General features: G+C 45.5%; 1 protein-coding gene across 1 annotated transcript in view; it reads right to left on the bottom strand.

Annotated features, from left to right (window-relative positions):
• Positions 1-17,500, bottom strand: part of LOC134443321 (neurexin-1a-like) — a 438,835-nt gene that overhangs the window by 304,861 nt on the left and 116,474 nt on the right. Inside the window, exons 8-11 of the mRNA XM_063193171.1 lie at positions 15,988-16,256; positions 13,872-13,984; positions 5,710-5,900; positions 1,064-1,237 (exon numbers count right to left, since the gene is read on the bottom strand). Of these exons, the coding sequence (XP_063049241.1) occupies positions 1,064-1,237; positions 5,710-5,900; positions 13,872-13,984; positions 15,988-16,256 (747 nt within the window). The remainder of the gene's footprint in view (positions 1-1,063; positions 1,238-5,709; positions 5,901-13,871; positions 13,985-15,987; positions 16,257-17,500) is intronic.

The raw sequence follows: 17,500 nt of genomic DNA, 5'->3' as shown, positions 1-17,500 counted from the left end.
CATTGTCTAAAGTAGAGATGCAACGGATCCAAGATCCGGTTCCGGCTCCGGCAGGATAATAAGGTTTTTTATGTAGCCTCGGCTTTTCAGTCAGTCTTTCACAACCCCAATCGCTGCATGGAGTGAAAGTCCTTTGGAAGTGGCCGTTGCAGGCACTGTGGTAGTAAGCCAATGAGTCTAAAAAATAGTTTGTGCCAACGTAATAAAAAGGGCCCACGTGTGCGAGTAGGCTATTTGTTTCAACCCTTTCGTAGGATCCGGTATCCGTATCCGGTTCCGGTTCCGGATCCGGCAGGATCTTAAGCTGCCGATCCAGTATCCGGCAGGATCCTAAAAATCAGGATCCGGTGCATCTCTAGTCTAAAGTGACCGAATGCAACTTGATCATCATTATTTTGGTTGCATCTGTCTTAAGGAGCTGCGGTCTGCTCCTCTTGTATCCATTCGCTGCTGATGGCCATAAAAAGGTCATTAGTACACACACAAAGTTCTTTCAATTATGGGGATTCCTGTCCTCCCTTGCTCCCTTGCCTACTTTTGGCCTCGTGATGACATAACTATCAACAGATTTCAATATCTGTCGATCATTTACTGGAAGTTTGCATATCCTCCCATTCCATGCCAACTAAAACTGTCAATGGTGTCCGCTCATACCAGGGCACCTGCAAGAATGTCACACTCTCTACCACACATCACACACACACACACACACACACACACACACACACACACACACACACACACACACACACACACACACACACACACACACACACAAAGACACACATACACACACACCCAATAACACACACACACACCCCATAACACAGGCACGCACACACACACACCATATAACACACACACACACACACACACACACACACACAGACACAGACACACACACACACACACACACACACACACCATATAACACACACACACACACGCACACACACACACCATATAACACACACACACACACACACACACACACACACACACACACACACACACACACACACACACACACACACACACACACACACCATGCTATGCCCCTCACCTTCGCAGCCCCTCTCGATGGTGCCAACGCATGCCAGGGCGTCGGAGAGCAGGTCGGGCAGCCGGCCGTTGAGGTCCACGGAGGCCAAACAACCCTGGAAGCCCTCCTTGGCATGCACCAGCTTAGGAAGCTCCTTATACATCTCCTTGGCAACGCCACCGATGTAGAGGTCACCTGGAGGACACAGGAGAGGAGAGGAGAGGAGAGGAGGGGAGAGGAGAGGAGAGGAGAGGTGAGGAGGGGAGAGGAGAGGAGAGGAGAGGAGAGGAGAGGAGAGGAGAGGACAGGACAGGACAGGACAGGACAGGACAGGACAGGACAGGACAGGAGAGGACAGGAGAGGAGAGGAGAGGAGAGGAGAAGAGAAGAGAGGACAGGACAGGACAGGACAGGAGAGGAGAGGAGAGGAGAGGAGAGGAGAGGAGAGGAGAGGAGAGGAGAGGAGAGGAGAGGAGAGGAGAGGAGAGGAGAGAAAGGTGGCAATATAGTCGAGGAGAGGAGAGGAGATGTAGGGATAGAGGAGAGGAGAGGACATGTAGGGATAGAGGAGAGAGGAGGGAGAAGAAGGTGAAGAAGAGAGGGAGTGTTAAAATGAGGAGATGAGAGGAGAGTAGATGTAAAAAATGAGAACGAGGGAGATAGAGAGCAACAGACCAGCTTAGGTTGAAACATAGAGGCAAATGCCTTAACAGTGTGCAGTACACTTCCCTACAAAGACAAAGGGTAGTAGGCTAACTACATATTTTGTCAATATTGAGATTAGACCGCAAATGGTCTTTATGGCACATTCTTTTCCTGTGATGAAGCTTTTTGGTCCAAATGTGAAAAGCCTTATGCCTGTATGTCTACTTTGCAGTCAATTTGTAGTATCCAATCCACACTTTGAAAGCCTTTTTTCTCAGTTAGGAAGTACAGTGCTTCTTTCCAGACCAAAGACTGTCCACATGCGGTATACCAGCACCCTCTAGTGGGCCGACACAGACACTACATGCAACTTCCCCCACACCGGCAACAGCATCCAAAACATGATGGCAGACAATTCGTTTGTCTTGGGAAGAATGCTGTTGATTGTGGAAGTGAGTCAGGGTCTAATCTGCCATGGGATCTTCAGGAAGTATTGCCACTCTCTCCACTGACTGCCAGACACATGCCAAGGTATGGAGACTGGTTCCAGATCCAAGATTCGGTTCCGGATCCGGCAGGATAATAGGGTTTTTCACAGGATCCAGGTCCGGCAGGATCTTAAGCAATGGATCCGGTATCCGGCAGTTACCCAAAATCAGGATCTGTTGCATCTCTAGTTTTTACGTAGCCTAGGCTTTTCAGTCAGTCTTTCACAACCCCAATTGAAGTGAAAGCCCTTTGGAAGCCACTGTTGCAGGCAGTGTGGCAGTAAGCCAATGAGTCAAAAAAATTGTTTGAGGCAACGTAATAAAAAAGGGCCCACGTGTGCGAGAAGGCTATGTGTTTCAACCCTTTCGTAGGATCCGGTATCCGGTTCCGGATCCGGCAGGATCTTAAGCAGTGGATCCGGTATCCGTCAGGATCCTAAAAATCAAGATCCGGTGCATCTCTATTAATAGTGTAATAATGTAATGATGTAATCAAGTCAAGTCAAGTCAAGTCAAGTTTATTGTCAATTTCTTTACATGCACTGGTCATACAAAGAATTTGAAATTGCGTTTCTTGCTCTCCCATGCAGACATAGACTAATCTAGGTAAGGACATAGACAGTATAGACATAGACAGTACTCATACATGGACATAGACAGTATGGACGTAGACATTGCTCATACAGACATTTAAAGTGCAAGACTGGACAACAGAAGACTTGTAGAGAACATACATTAAGAGGAGGTATTTTGTTGTTCTTTTTCCTAAAAGTCCTTTATAGCGTTCTGACATAGTAATAGTAGCATTTGAAGAAATAAATAATTAAAAAAAAAAAAAAAAAGGTTTTTATTTAAATACACCAGCAGCAGTATGTGTGTGTGTGTGTTTGTATGTGTTTTGTGTGCGTGTGTGTGTGTGTGTGTGTGTGTGTGTGTGTGTGTGTGTGTGTGTGTGTGTGTGTGTGTGTGTTTAGTGCAGGTAGAAAGTGCGGTGTGCGTCTGTGTGTGTGTACCTGTGTATGTGTGTGTGTGTGTGTGTGTGTGTGTATGTGTGTGAGTATGAGTTGTGTGTCAGTGTGTGTATGTTTGGGTTTAGTGCAGAAAGTGCAGTGTGCTTGTGTGTGTGTGTGTGTGTGTGTGTGTGTGTGTGTGTGTGTGTGTGTGTGTGTGTGTGTGTGTGTGTGTGTGTGTGTTGTGTGTGTGTGTGTGTGTGTGTGTGTGTGTGTGTGTGTGCATGTGTATGTTTTGAGTTAGTGCAGGTTGAAAGTTCAGTCACAGATGTAGTAGTGCAGGTGGAGTGTTCAGTCGCAGATATGGTGGTGGGGATGAGGGGGGGGAGCGTTGTCAGTGGCCTGGCTGGCTAGAGGCTGACAGTGAAGGGAGAGTGGGTTGAGTGTTCAGTATCTTGATTGCTTGATGCATCGTGCTGCTTGTAAGCCTGGTGGTACGGGAACGGAGGCGCCTGTACCTCTTTCCAGAGGGCAGGAGGCTGAACAGTTTGTGTGCAGGGTGGCTTGTGTCTTTGATGATCATCAGTGCTTTTCGGGTGAGGCGTGCGGTGTAAATGTCCTGCAGGGAGGGGAGTGGTACTCCAATGATCTTCTTCGCTGTGTTCACAACACGCTGGAGTGTCTTCCTGTTTTTCTCCGTGCAGCTTCCTCCCCACACTGTGATGCAGCTGGACACGACGCTCTCTATGGTTCCTCTGTAGAATGTTGTCATGATGGAGGGTGTAGCACTTGCCTTCTTTAGTTTGCGCAAGAAGTAGAGACGCTGATGGGCCTTCTTCGCCAGTGATGTAGTGTTGGTGGTCCAAGAGAGGTCGTCGCTGATGTGCACTCCAAGGAACTTGGTGCTGCTCACTCTCTCCACAGCATCACCGTCGATGGTCAGTGGTGGCAGTTGTTTTTGGACCCTCTGAAAGTTGACAACAATCTCCTTGGTCTTGTTGACATTCAGCAGGAGGTTGTTGTCTTTGCACCATCTGGCCAGCAGGTCTACTTCTTCTCTGTAGTGGGTCTCATCGCCCTTAGTGATGAGGCCCACCAGTGTTGTATCATCCGCAAACTTCACTAGATGGTTAGTGCTGTGGGTCGTTGTGCAGTCATGTGTCAGCAGCGTGAACAGCAGGGGGCTGAGAACACAACCTTGCGGAGCCCCCGTGCTCAGGGTCAGGGTGCTTGAGGTGTTATTCCCTACCCGTACTGCTTGTGGTCTCTGCATCAGGAAGTCCAGCAGCCAGTTGCAGAGGGAGGTGCTGAAACCTCGTTTGTCCAGTTTTCTGATGAGTTGTTGTGGTATTATGGTATTGAATGCTGAGCTGAAGTCAATGAACAGCATTCTCACATATGAGTCTTTATTGTCCAAGTGGGTTAGGGCTGGATGGAGGGCAGAGCAGATTGCATCCTCCGTGGATCGCTTGGCTCGGTATGCGAACTGGTAGGGGTCCAGGGTGGGGGGTAGGGTGGCTTTGATGTGTGACAGGACTAGCCGTTCGAAGCACTTCATGATTATGGGCGTCAGTGCTACAGGACGGTAGTCATTGAAGCATGATGGTGATGATTTCTTCGGCACGGGTATGATGGTAGCAGCTTTGAAAAGTGATGGGATGACTGCTTGCTCCAGAGAGATGTTAAAGATGTCTGTGAAGACATCCTTCAGCTCTTCTGCACAATCCTTCAACACTCGGCCAGGTATGTTGTCTGGGCCAGCTGCTTTGCGTGGGTTGATGGTGGCCAGTGTCCTCTTCACATGTAATAATGTAATAATGTAATAATGTTCCACATGAAAATAAAAATCTGGATCCGGTACATCTCTAATGGAGACATGTTTCTCTGTTTGTTTTTCGTTTCTTCGTTTATTTATTAATTGGTTTGTTTGTCAAATTGATTGCAACGATTGTTCAGTCAGTGACCAAACTGCTCTCTGTTTACTCCCAAATAAATGTTGATAAAACAAAATACAGTGAAATCCACATTCTTCTTCTTGTTTCCTCCTTTGCCATTTGAAAATGTTTTTTTGTGGTATTAATGAACTATATCAACAGTGTAATATCTGTACGTCATTTTGGATAGACTGTATGTGTGCCTTTGAGCTCCTGGCTACATACAGTTTTATACTGTATTACATGTGCACCTTTGAGATGGATGTTATTAACCCTGGTGGTGATTGGTGTGTACATATATTGATAACACCAATTTGTTGCTAATGCACATATACTTTATCACCTTTGAGGTTCTTGGTGCCTGTCGTGGTCTGAGTGGTGATCTTGGTGTCTATTTTGAATTAATCAATATACTGTATTTACTGTATTATCTTTCAGGTCTGTATGATAACCTTGGTGTATTACATACTGTCTTGGTGTCCAGTTCTTGGTGTCCAGTTTATTATATTTCATAAGTATACCCATTATTATTGTTTACCTTTGAGTTCCAGGTTCTTGGCTCCTGAGGTGGTCTGTGTGGTGATCTTGGTGTCTATTTTATGATATTTTCTACATCCATCATAAAAATGTGTTATTATTATATTTCCTACCTTTGAGGTCCAGGTTCTTGGCCCCTGAGGTGGTCTGTGTGGTGATCTTGGTGTCGATCTTGACGGTGTGCAGGTTGTTGGTGTCTCTGGAGATCATGACGTTGTGCCAGTGGTTATCATTCAGCGGCTTATTGGAGTTGCCCTTGATGAGGTGGGCACCGTTACCCAGGTCGGATACGTAGTGCAGGTACCTGAGGAAAACACACACAAGACCCAAGTCAGATACGTAGTGGAGGTACCTGAAAACACACACAAGATTATTACATTACATTACATTACATTACATTACATTACATTACATTACATTATATTACATTATGCTTTTACGCAGGTCAGATACATAGTGGAGGTACCTGAGAACAAAACACATTACAATTACACTGTTACCCAAATCAGATACTACATAGTGCAGGTACCTGAGAAAAACACACACATGACCCAAATCAGACACATAGTGCAAGTACCTGAGAACAGAACATGAGATAATTACATTATATTATGCCTTTACCCGGGTCAGATACATAGTGCATGTCCCTGAGAACAAAGCGCACACAAGATGTGTATATTAAAATTTCATTGCATCGCTACTGTCTTCAGACACATAGTGCAGGTATCTCAGAAGACAATTAAATTAAAATTACCTGTTACCCTTGTCAAAACAAAATAAATGATTAAATAACTATAATAATGTACACCAAAATAAAACAAAAAATAGCTAACCAATGTCCAGTTTGTTATTTTCATATATCCCAGTGGGGCAATGATTCACACTATGGTTGTGAAAGGTGGTGCACATGAAAAATAGTGTGGCACGCCCCATGTAAGGACTGGAATCTACCAGTATATGGGGACCTTGGCTGGAATCTAGTGGTATATGGGGGGGGGGGCTTGGCATGGCTGGAATTTAGTGGAATATGGGGGGGGGGGCCTTGGCTGGAATCTAGTGGTATATGGGGGGGGGGTGCTTGGCTGGAATCTAGTGGAATATGGGGGGGGGGGGGGGTTGGGGTTGGCTGGAACCTAGTGGAATATGGGGGGGGGGGGGCTTGGCTGGAATCTAGTGGTATATGGGGGGGGGGTGCTTGGCTGGAATCTAGTGAAATATGGGGGGGGGGTGCTTGGCTGGAATCTAGTGGAATATGGGGAGGGGGTGGTGCTTGACTGGAATCTAGTGGAATATGGGGAGGGGGGGGCTTGGCTGGAATCTAGTGTATGGGGGGGGGGGGGGGGGCTTGGCTGGAATCTAGTGGAAGTAGAGTTTAAGCATCTAGATTGTCAGCTACATTCACAACAGCTACTGCTTGTCCCAGCCGGGGAGAGATATAAATGTTAATGGAGAATGGCATGAAACTCCATTAGCCCCTGAGTGAAGTCTACCTATTATACAGGGTGTGTGTGTGTGTGTGTGTGTGTGTGTATGTGTGAGTGAAGTCTACCCATTACACTGTGTGTGTGTGTGTGTGTGTGTGTGTCTGTGTGTGTGTGTGTGTGTGTGTGTGTGTGTGTGTGTGTGTGTGTGTGTGTGTGTGTGTGTGTGTGTGTGTGTGAGAGAGTGAAGTCTACCCATTGCACTGTGTGAGTGTGTGTGTGTGTGTGTGTGAGTGTGTGCGTGCGTGCGTGCGTGCGTGCATGTGTGTGTGTGTGTGAGTGAAGTCTACCCATGATTACACAGGGAACTATTCATCAGTGCAGCGGCATTAGATGACTTTATACCACTTAGCGTTTGACCCACACCTGAGCAGGAGCTTAGCCTTGGGTGCTGAGGAAATAATAAAGACGTCTCCTTTGTTCAAAAATGGTTATTTTCATTGCAGGTAATCAGTGCAGCTGCACAAAACCCTGAAGTGAAAACAGGTTAAGTGGAGAGCGTTACCTTAGAGACTAATTTAATTGTCTCCATATTACAAATCCACCCCCCCACCCTCTCTCTCTCTCTCCATCTCTTCCACACCCCCTCTCTCTCTCTCCATCTCTTTCTCTCTCTCTCTCTGTGTCTCTATCTCACACACACACAGACACTATAACATTCATCCTTTTCTTTTATGTTTTCAGCTCTATCCTTGAGGTATTTCAAAAAGAACACATTAAGCACCACATTTCTCACACACACACACCGCTCGCACACACGCACGAACGCACACACACACACTACCATGCATGAAACTTGCTAAAGTACTATAATGCCACTATGAGGTATTTCAGAAAGAACCCATTAAGCACACACACACACACACACACACCGCTCGCACAGACGCACGCACGCACGCACACACACTGCCATGCCTGAAACTTGCTACAGTACTATAATGCCACTATTAGTGATGATCCAGGTGCCTTGTGGCCCGTACCCAGACGGCATTTGTGAATGCGCGTGCGTGCTCGTGTGTGTGTGTGTATGCGTGCGTGCGCGTGTGTGTGTGTGTGTGTGCAGTAGGGGGGCATATGGCTAAAGTACAGCTCGTTGCCTCTCCCTGGCCACTATAGGCACTAGGCCCTACTGCTACTGCTGCTGCTGCTGCTGACCGATGAGGGCAATTAGGAGGATACTTAGCCCAGCGCCACACACACACACACGCACGCACACAATCTCACACACATGCACACCTTATGCCATCGATGACCCTGTGCTACACACACTGTAGCTAAATCACTGAGGATGCTAAGCCCAGCACCACACACACACACGCACGCACGCACACACAGACGCACACACACATACACACACACAGACAGAGACACAGACGCACAGACAGAGACACAGACGCACACACACATTATGCCACTGCAGCTAAATCGCTGAGGATACTAAGCCCAGCGCCACACACACACAAGCACACACACACAGAGACACACATTATGCCATTGCAGCTAAATTTCGGAGCTTCGTCAACTTCGTCCCCTGTGTGTGCTAGCGTAGAGCTAATGTATACGGTAAGCATCTAGCCAGGCTAACATAGATCCCCATTATTGCCCACCGTCGACCATTAAATGCTCACGCATGAGCACGCAAAAGAGTGATTAAATTTAAATGCATTGCTTTGAAAACACAAACGGCACTGGACTCAGACCCAAAATAATGTTTCGTGAAAATTGTAACTGTCATTGGAGTTAGGGTTGCCAGCTGTCCCTTGAAATACGGAACGTTCCCATATTTAAAAACAAATGCAAGGTTCCGTACTGAGCTGAAACAGGAGCAAGGTTCCGTACTGAGCTGAAACAAAAGCAAGGTTCCGTACTGAGCTGAAACGGGACACAATTTGGTTCCGTACTGAGCTGAAATGGGACACAATTTGGTTAAAATGGAATTGCATCCAGTGTTGCCAAAAGAAATTCTGCCAAAGTTGCTATTGGCTGGCTGAAAAGTCGCTAGATGAAGTCATGACGTTATGTATGACGTCACAGCGTCACGCACGGCGGGCTGATCTACAGAAAATGTGAGCAGATGCCTTCGTCAACAGTAGAGAAGGGCGGTGTTGGCTACTTTTTGTAGATCAGAGCTAATCTGCTTAACCGTGGGAAACGTTTCTGACGGCGGCACAGTCACAATTATGTTGAAATTGCTGATTTTGTTACTGAAAATGTGCGATTTAAAAAGTCGCTAGGGACGTCAAAAAGTAGCTTAATCTATTTGGAAACACTGATTGCATCTAAGAAATACAACATTTTATCGGGAGGAACCCCATACCCCCCACGCCAAGGAGGTGTCCCTTTTTTCCCAGACAGTTGGCAACCCTAATTGGAGAGTTAGTGTAGTTGGAAGCCTTTTGTTTTGATGCTGTGCTCTTGCATAGGTGTGTGGTTATCCCGACCCTGAAAATCATTTACGTTCACATTTCATGCAGGATTTTGTGGGTGCAATGGGTGGGAAGACGCCTACCACTTTGAGATGATTGGCAGATAGGAGCGCATTGAAAAAAAAAATACATATATATCTCAATAAACTTAATTTTCTAGAAATATTTGCTTGAAACGAGGAAGAGAAAATGTGCATGTGTGTTTGCAGTGTTGCCAAAAACAAATAAAAAATCAGCCAAAGTCGCTATTGGCTCGTTGAAAAATCGCTAGAAGTTGCTAGATGATGTGAAGACGTTACGTATGTCACACACACCCCACTGATCCCTAGAAAACATCCCCACATACGTACCTACATTCATAGTACAAATGGGCAGTGCTACCTTGCTAGCTACTATTTGGAGATCAGAACTAATCTGCGGCCCTGCTTATCCCTCTGGAGTATAAGGGCCAAAACATACCAAGGCGGAACGGAACGGAACGATTGCGGGACGAACGCAGTCTTACTGCTAGTTTCGGCCGGCGTGTTTTTCTCTGCCTTTCACACTGACAGCATCGGCGTGCGCGGCAAGTCCTGTTCAAAACCCTTCCCACAGCCAAAGCTAGCATGCTACTTTGCCATTCATTTGAATGAAACACCGCTGGCGTGAAAAATACGCTCGAGTTCTATTTTCCAAATGCAGCTGACACTCGACTACCGCCGGTTGGTGTGTAAGGACAGATATGTTTCAATGTATTTTCACAGACGCGGGTAAAAAACGCGGCCGTTCCGCGACGCTTTACTGCCCTGGTGTGTAAGACCCCTAACGGTGCTTACTAGAGGTGCTTAACTCGAATCTTTGAGGCGTCCGGATTGATTGGATCATTCCAAGGAGAGTATCCGGATTAGACGGATCACACGGATCACTTATTTAAAATAGGTCTAAATAAAAATAAATAATAATAATGTATTTTTTAAAACGTTTCTGCCGTTAAATAGCTATGCCTTTGTTGTTCCATTTATCAATTCATGTTGATAAATCAAAGAGTAAGACAGTTTGATCAACAAAACTCACTTTATGAATGTCACAGTTCCTAAACTCATGCTGCGATCCGACCCACCTCTCCTCACTAAACATGCAACCACAACTCGAACAGCCTTTGGCAGCAGTGAAACGGCATGTTCCTGATTTTGCAATAAATAATGTGTGTGTGTTTGTATTTAAGATTAAGAAGACTAAAAGTCAAATATTTGGGAGCAGAAGTCTAGTTGAGTAGGGATAGTCAGGAGGCGAGCAGCAGATGACCACTCGCTTCCGCTGACGAGGTGCCTTGCGACTCGCACACTCGTAGCAAAAACGAAACTTAAGCTTTGATCCGATCCGTAGGGGATTCGCTGCTACCAACAACTCAGTCAGGATTCGTCTCACCGAGTCGCCGAGGGCGCCGCTGCTGAGTGACTCGGACGAGGGGAGTGACAGCAGTGGCTTTAAAGACTGTAGCCCGCTGTAACGCAGTGAGTGATAGGGAAATTATAGTCTAAAGACGTGACTCTAAGAGTAGCCTACAGAGTGAGATGGTAAAGCGTTGACAGAGCACTGTTAACATTTAGAAATGTAGAGCTCAACAGAGTCAGAAGCACACACATAGGGAGAAGGGATCCGCGACTCAATTGGCCACAACAGGCTGGACGGATCAAACAGGCTCGATGAATGACGAGGCGGGAGTTGGTTCAGTTTTACTCATGTTCGTGACTGAACAGCATACTAGGGAGATTAGAGAATGGCTGTTGTAGTCAACTAAAGAGGATATATTCCGGTTTCACAATTTCTCGCGCTGTAACTGCCATTTTGTCGACATATTAATGAAATGCCGTCTGACCCGCCTTTGGCGGATCAATGCACGACAGCCATCCGGTCTGTTCGGATGAGGTCTTTACCCGGCTCTCCAACCGGATCCTCCGGGTTTTGTATCATCTCTAGTGCTTACACATCGCAAGTGCAAGACGTTCACCTAACGTGTCCGGTATCAGTCCGAGACAGTTAGAATACATGAAAACAGATCATGCCTTGCACACAGGAGCGCGGTGTAAGCACGGCACATGACCGGACATGTCCGCGTTGCTCCTTGAAAATAGTCTATTTTCCTGCGCGGACGTCCGCGTTCAATGAGCGGGCTCCATTGAAAATAAATGGCTGCTGCCCACGGATAGAACATGGACACTGACTGTGCAGTGTGAAAGGCAGCCCGCGAACCTCTTGAGCTCGTTACGTTATGCTCTCGGACACGTTAAGCGAACGTGAATATCTCGGTGTGTTTCGACGGTAAGGCCTCTCAGAGGCTTTGAGGTACTTTGCAACACCTTGAATTTTTTCAAGTATTTCAAGTAACTGTACACATCTATGCAAAAGTGATTCTGAAAAGGCTAACAAAAAAACAATATGACAGTAAAGTGAATGTACTACAAACACGTTTTATTTAAATTGAGTGTAAAAATAGTGCATGAAAAAACACTGTAAATATGTCTTACCAAGACTTTTGAAGATTGAACCTTGTAAACAAAGTAAAAAAGAGCATTCAGAAATGTTTTGTTGTTTCCTTACAACGTGTGAACGAGTAATTGTAAGCTAAGCCAGTTTCTCTGTTAGTTGAATATGAATTAGATGGACCTGTAACACCTCTGATGGCCCCCACCCCCCTGTCACTTTCCATGTGACAATTGTCAGTATATATAATGGAAAACTAGAAATTTCAATGTTTTTAATGGTGTCTCTTATATGTTTGAATGACACAAACCCACAGAGCTACAGATGTGTTTTGGAGAAGTGTCAAATGGGGTCACTGGTGACCAAAGAGGCTTGAGACAAGGGGGCTTACTCACGTCATAACAGCGTAGTACGAAATGATGGCGAGGGGAGTACGGAAAAGTTATTCTTCTTCTACGGTCAGTATTGGAAGCATCAGAAGCATGCAATGCCACTTCCGCGAGGGTCGGAGTGTGGAACAGGTCATAGGACAGCGTGAATGTTTGTCAGCTGTCCTTAATCACCCCCAGCAATTACTGCTGACCAACAGCTGCAGTTAATTTGGCCACAAATTATCCATCATGGTGTCGCCCCCACTGACCATGTGCAAGGGAGTACGGAAATTGTATCCATCGCACCCACTGACCAATGACCATGCGCAAGGGTGTTAATTTTCCATCCACTCGTGTCCTCAGGCAACGCCCCCGTACTACACCGTGACCAATGCATTTCCCCCGAGAGATTGTTCTTCTGTGTCGAGTTTATTTGCTGGTGACCCCGTAGACCTCAGACTGTTAACCATGGGAAATGCTTCTGAAGGCTGCGCAGAGTTACAATTATGTCGAAAAACAGTGATTTTGCATTGGAAATGAGTGTTTTTAAAAGTCGCTAGATGCACCACAAAGTCACTTAAGTCGCTAGATGAGTTTTTGTGTCTCCAGGGACGTCAAAAAGTCGCTAAATCTAGTGACAAAGTCGCTAAATTGGCAACACTGTGTGTGTGTGTGTGTGTGTGTGTGTGTGTGTGTGTGTGTGTGTGTGTGTGTGTGGTGGGTATGAGTGCTTCACTTCAAAACAGGTGCACTCTAAATGGCCTTGTGTGTCAGTTCGGTGATTTCACTGCTTCTGTCTTCTTCATTGCTTTTGCGTGCGTGCATGTGCCTGTGTGTGTGTACGCCTGTGCGTCTGTGTGCGTGTGTGTGTCCTTCAGGCGTTCTACACTTCAAAACACATGTCACCGCTCAAGGTGTGATCACAATAAATGATAGCAGCATTGATGTGACACCTCGTGTGTGTGTGTGTGTGTGTGTGTGTGTGTGTGTGTGTGTGTGTGTGTGTGTGTGTGTGTGTGTGTGTGTGTGTGTGTGTGTGTGTGTGATGACAATAAATGATAGCAGCGCTGTGACACCTCTTATTTGTGTCTGTCTCTTCCGTACCACCGCACTCACTTACCACTTCAAATATCTTTGTATGTGTGTGTGTGTGTGTGTGTGTGTGTGTGTGTGTTGGGGGGGGGGGTGTGTGTGTGGTACCACCGCACTCACTTAACACTTCAAATCTGTGTGTGTGTGTGTGTGTGTGTGTGTGTGTGTGTGTGTGTGTGTGTGTGTGTGTGTGTGTGTGTGTGTGTTGGGGGTTTGTCTTACGTACCACCACACTCATTTACCACTCCAACTGCTTCAACTGCCTCACAACAAAGAACTTACTGCTGCCATTGCTGTGAGTGTGTGTGTGTGTGTGTGCGCGCGCGCGTGTGCATTTGCATGCTTGTGTGTATGCGTGTGCGTGCGTATGTACGCATGCTTGCGTACATGCATGTGTGTGTGTCTGTATGTGCATGTGTGTGTATACGTGTCCATTACTCACCCCTTGACCAGCTCCACCACTATAAAGTCGTTTCCGTCTCCCGAGTTGAAGAGTATGAGGCCGTCAGATGAGGTGGTCTTGAACTGGAAGAAGAGATGCATACTATAGTACGCCTGGAGAGAGAAGAGCACAGAGGACAGTACATTAGTGTGTGTGTGTGTGTGTGTCGGTGTGTGTGTGTGTGTGTGTGTGTGTGGTCTTGAACTGGAAGAAGAGATGCATACTATAGTACGCCTGGAGAGAGAAGAGCACAGAGGACATTAGTGTGTGTGTGTGTGTGTGTGTGTGTGTGTGTGTGTGTGTGTGTGTGTGTGTGTGGTCTTGAACTGGAAGAAGAGATGCATACTATAGTACGCCTGGAGAGAGAAGAGCACAGTACATTACATTAGTGTGTGTGTGTGTGTGTGTGTGGGTGTGTGTGTGTGTGTGTGTGTGTGTGTGTGTGTGTGTGTGCGCGTGTGTGTGTGGTCTTAAACTGGAAGGAGAGGTGCATACTGTAGTAGGCCTGTAGAGAGCACAGAGGACATTACATTAGTGTGTGTGTGTGTGTGTGTGTGTGTGTGTGTGTGTGTGTGTGTGTGTGTGTGTGTGTGTGTGTGTGTGTGTGTGTGTGTGTGTGGTCTTGAACTGGAAGAAGAGGTGCATACTATAGTACGCCTGGAGAGAGAAGAGCACAGAGGACATTAGTGTGTGTGTGTGTGTGTGTGTATGTGTGTGTGTGTGTCGGTGTGTGTCAGATGAGGTGGTCTTGAACTGGAAGAAGAGATGCATACTGTAGTACGCCTGCAGAGAGAGCACAGGGGACATTAGTGTGTGTGTGTCAGTGTGTGTGTGTGTGTGTGTGTGTGTGTGTGTGTGTGTGTGTGTGTGTGTGTGTGTGTGTGTGCGTGGTCTTGAGCTGGAAGAAAAGGTGCCAACTATAGTAGGCCTGTAGACAGAGGACATTACATTAACGCAAACCGGGGCAATTTTCACAGAGTAAACGCACACAAAAAGTATGCCTGATCTTAATTTGTTTACTAGCATATATGAGACACTAAAATAGCACCAAAACATCCAATTTCATGTCTCCAGATACTTAAATGCTCTACCGAAGGGTGTAAATCCAAGATCCCTCAGGGGTAAGACCCATTACGGGCGACCCTTCCTTATTTTAGACCAATTACGGGCGACCCTTCCTTATTTTGTGTACATGTGTAGCCCCATAATTCATGTCATACCACTTTATAGTAATGACTGCTTAGTAAAGACTTAATAAATCATTTACTAATGATGAACAAAACATTAACAACTGTTTTTATCATTAACTAAGTTTTATTTATGCTTTATAAAATATCTACAAATAATATATGCAATATTTTACATACTTAATAACAGAGTATTTTATTCATTTACAAGCAATTTGTAAATGTTTGATAAATATAAGATGTTAACATAACATTTACTAGTCATTTACAAACATTTATTAAGTCTTTATAATGCTTTTTTGCATCCATTATTATAAAGTGTTACCTGCATGTCTTGTCATTGAACCAGCAACCTTTGGGATACACGTCTGATGCCATAACTGCTTACCCATGACTTCCCATAAATGTCTGTCTTTAATTCAGAATTAATATTTCAGAATTAAATAGTTCCATCGTTTGCTTTGATCTTTCATTTAATTCCGAATTTGTAAGTGTTTACATGACGTTTTCCAAAGCAGAATTAAGCTTTATTCAGCATTAAAATGAATTAAATGTAAGCATACCCATTGAAAAGTTAACTACCATAGAATTACACTACTATGGCATAACACAGGGCCTTTAATAATGCACTACGACTCGGTCATAGCCATTCTGGTAACAGCAAATGCATAATGCTGTGTTAGGAAGTAAAATTAGAAATACTCGTACAAATATAATTACAACACTTGCCTGTAACGTGGTGAGGGCCACGTAGCTGGATCTTGACTTGAAGGTGATGGGGTCGGCCACGATGTGTGTGTGTGTGTGTGTGTGTGTGTGTGTGTGTGTGTGTGTGTGTGTGTGTGTGTGTGTGTGTGTGTGTGTGTGTGTGTGTGTGTGTGTGTGTGTGTGTGTGTGTGTGTGTGTGTGTGTGTGTGTGTGTGCCTTGCCTGTAGCGTAGTGAGGGCCACGTAGCTGGATCTTGACTTGAAGGTGATGGGGTCGGCCACGATGCTCTTGAAGCCGATCATGGCGTTGAGCTCGCAGTAGTCGATGTCTCCGTTCTTGCACAGGTCGATGTAGGCCAGGCCGTTGAAGAGCAGGCTCTGCAGGTGGCCAATGAAGTTGGAGGGCGGCTGCGGCACGAAGCGCTTCTCCGTCAGGATGCCCGTCTCCACGTTGTGGAACTCCAGCTGCGTGTGGTCGCCCGCCATCTGGCCTGGGGGGGGCAAGGTGGAGGGGGGGACAAATACAATATATATATATACAGTGAGGAGAATAAGTATTTGATCCCTTGCTGATTTTGTTGGTTTGCCCACTAATAAAGATGTGATCAGTCTTAAATGTTAATGATAAAATGTTTTCTAATATGGAGAGACAGAATATCAAAAAGAAAATCCAGAAATTAACTCTAAAGAATATATAATAATTGATTTATATTTAATTGAGGGAAATAAGTATTTGATCCCCTGCCAACCATTAAGAGTTCTGATCCTGCAGATCAAATGGCACTTCCAATCAACTTGTTCACTGAATTGAACACACCTGTTAATAGTAACCTGCACAAAAGACACATTGAATCTGCAGAATCAGTCCATAGAATCAGTCAATCAATCAAACTAAACTCGCCAACATGGGACAGACCAAAAAGCTGTCAAAGGACGTCATTGACAAGATTTTAGAATTCAACAAGGCTGAAACGGGCTCCTGGATATTAAAGAGCAAACTGTTGGTGCATTTCTTCCTAATTTTAGGACATACAAAATGATCATCACTCATCAATGTTAGGCCTGTCTCTGGTTCCATACAAGATTTGACCTTGTGGGAATTTAATAACCAGAAAAAAAGGAGATAAAGCACCTTAAAACTGTATGGGAGGAGCTAGGAAATTATCTCAAGGCAGCTGGGACCTCAATCACTAAGAAAACTATTGGAAACACTTGATACCACAACGGATTAAAATCCTGCAGTGCATGTATGGTACCCCGGCTTCAGAAGGAACCTGTTCAGGCTCACCTGAGGTTTGCCAATGAACATCAAACTGGATTAGGATATGATTGGGAGGTGCTGGAATCAGGTGACACCAAAATCAAACTGTTTGGCATTAACACAACTCGATGTGTTTGGAGGATGAGATATGCTGCCTATGATCCCAAGAACAACACCTTCTCCAACATCATAAATGAAAGTGGTAACATTATGTTTTGAGGTTGTTTGTCTGGCCAAGACACAGGACAACTTCACATCGTCAAGAAATGGATGGAGGGAGACATGTAAACGACATGCTGCATGCCAACCTCTTTCCCACCACCACTAGACTGAAGGTGGGTCATGGATTGGCCTCCCAATATGATAATAATCCATAACATACAGCCCAAGCAACGAAGGAGTAGCTCAAGCAGAAGCACATTAAGGCCATGAAGTGGCCTAGACAGTTTCCAAACATTAACCCTATAATAATCC

The sequence above is a fragment of the Engraulis encrasicolus genome, unplaced genomic scaffold, assembly GCF_034702125.1.
Source record: "Engraulis encrasicolus isolate BLACKSEA-1 unplaced genomic scaffold, IST_EnEncr_1.0 scaffold_30_np1212, whole genome shotgun sequence".
Lineage (NCBI taxonomy): Eukaryota > Metazoa > Chordata > Actinopteri > Clupeiformes > Engraulidae > Engraulis > Engraulis encrasicolus.
The sequence above is the reverse complement of the archived record's forward strand: the minus strand, read 5'-3'. Positions and strand labels throughout refer to the sequence as shown.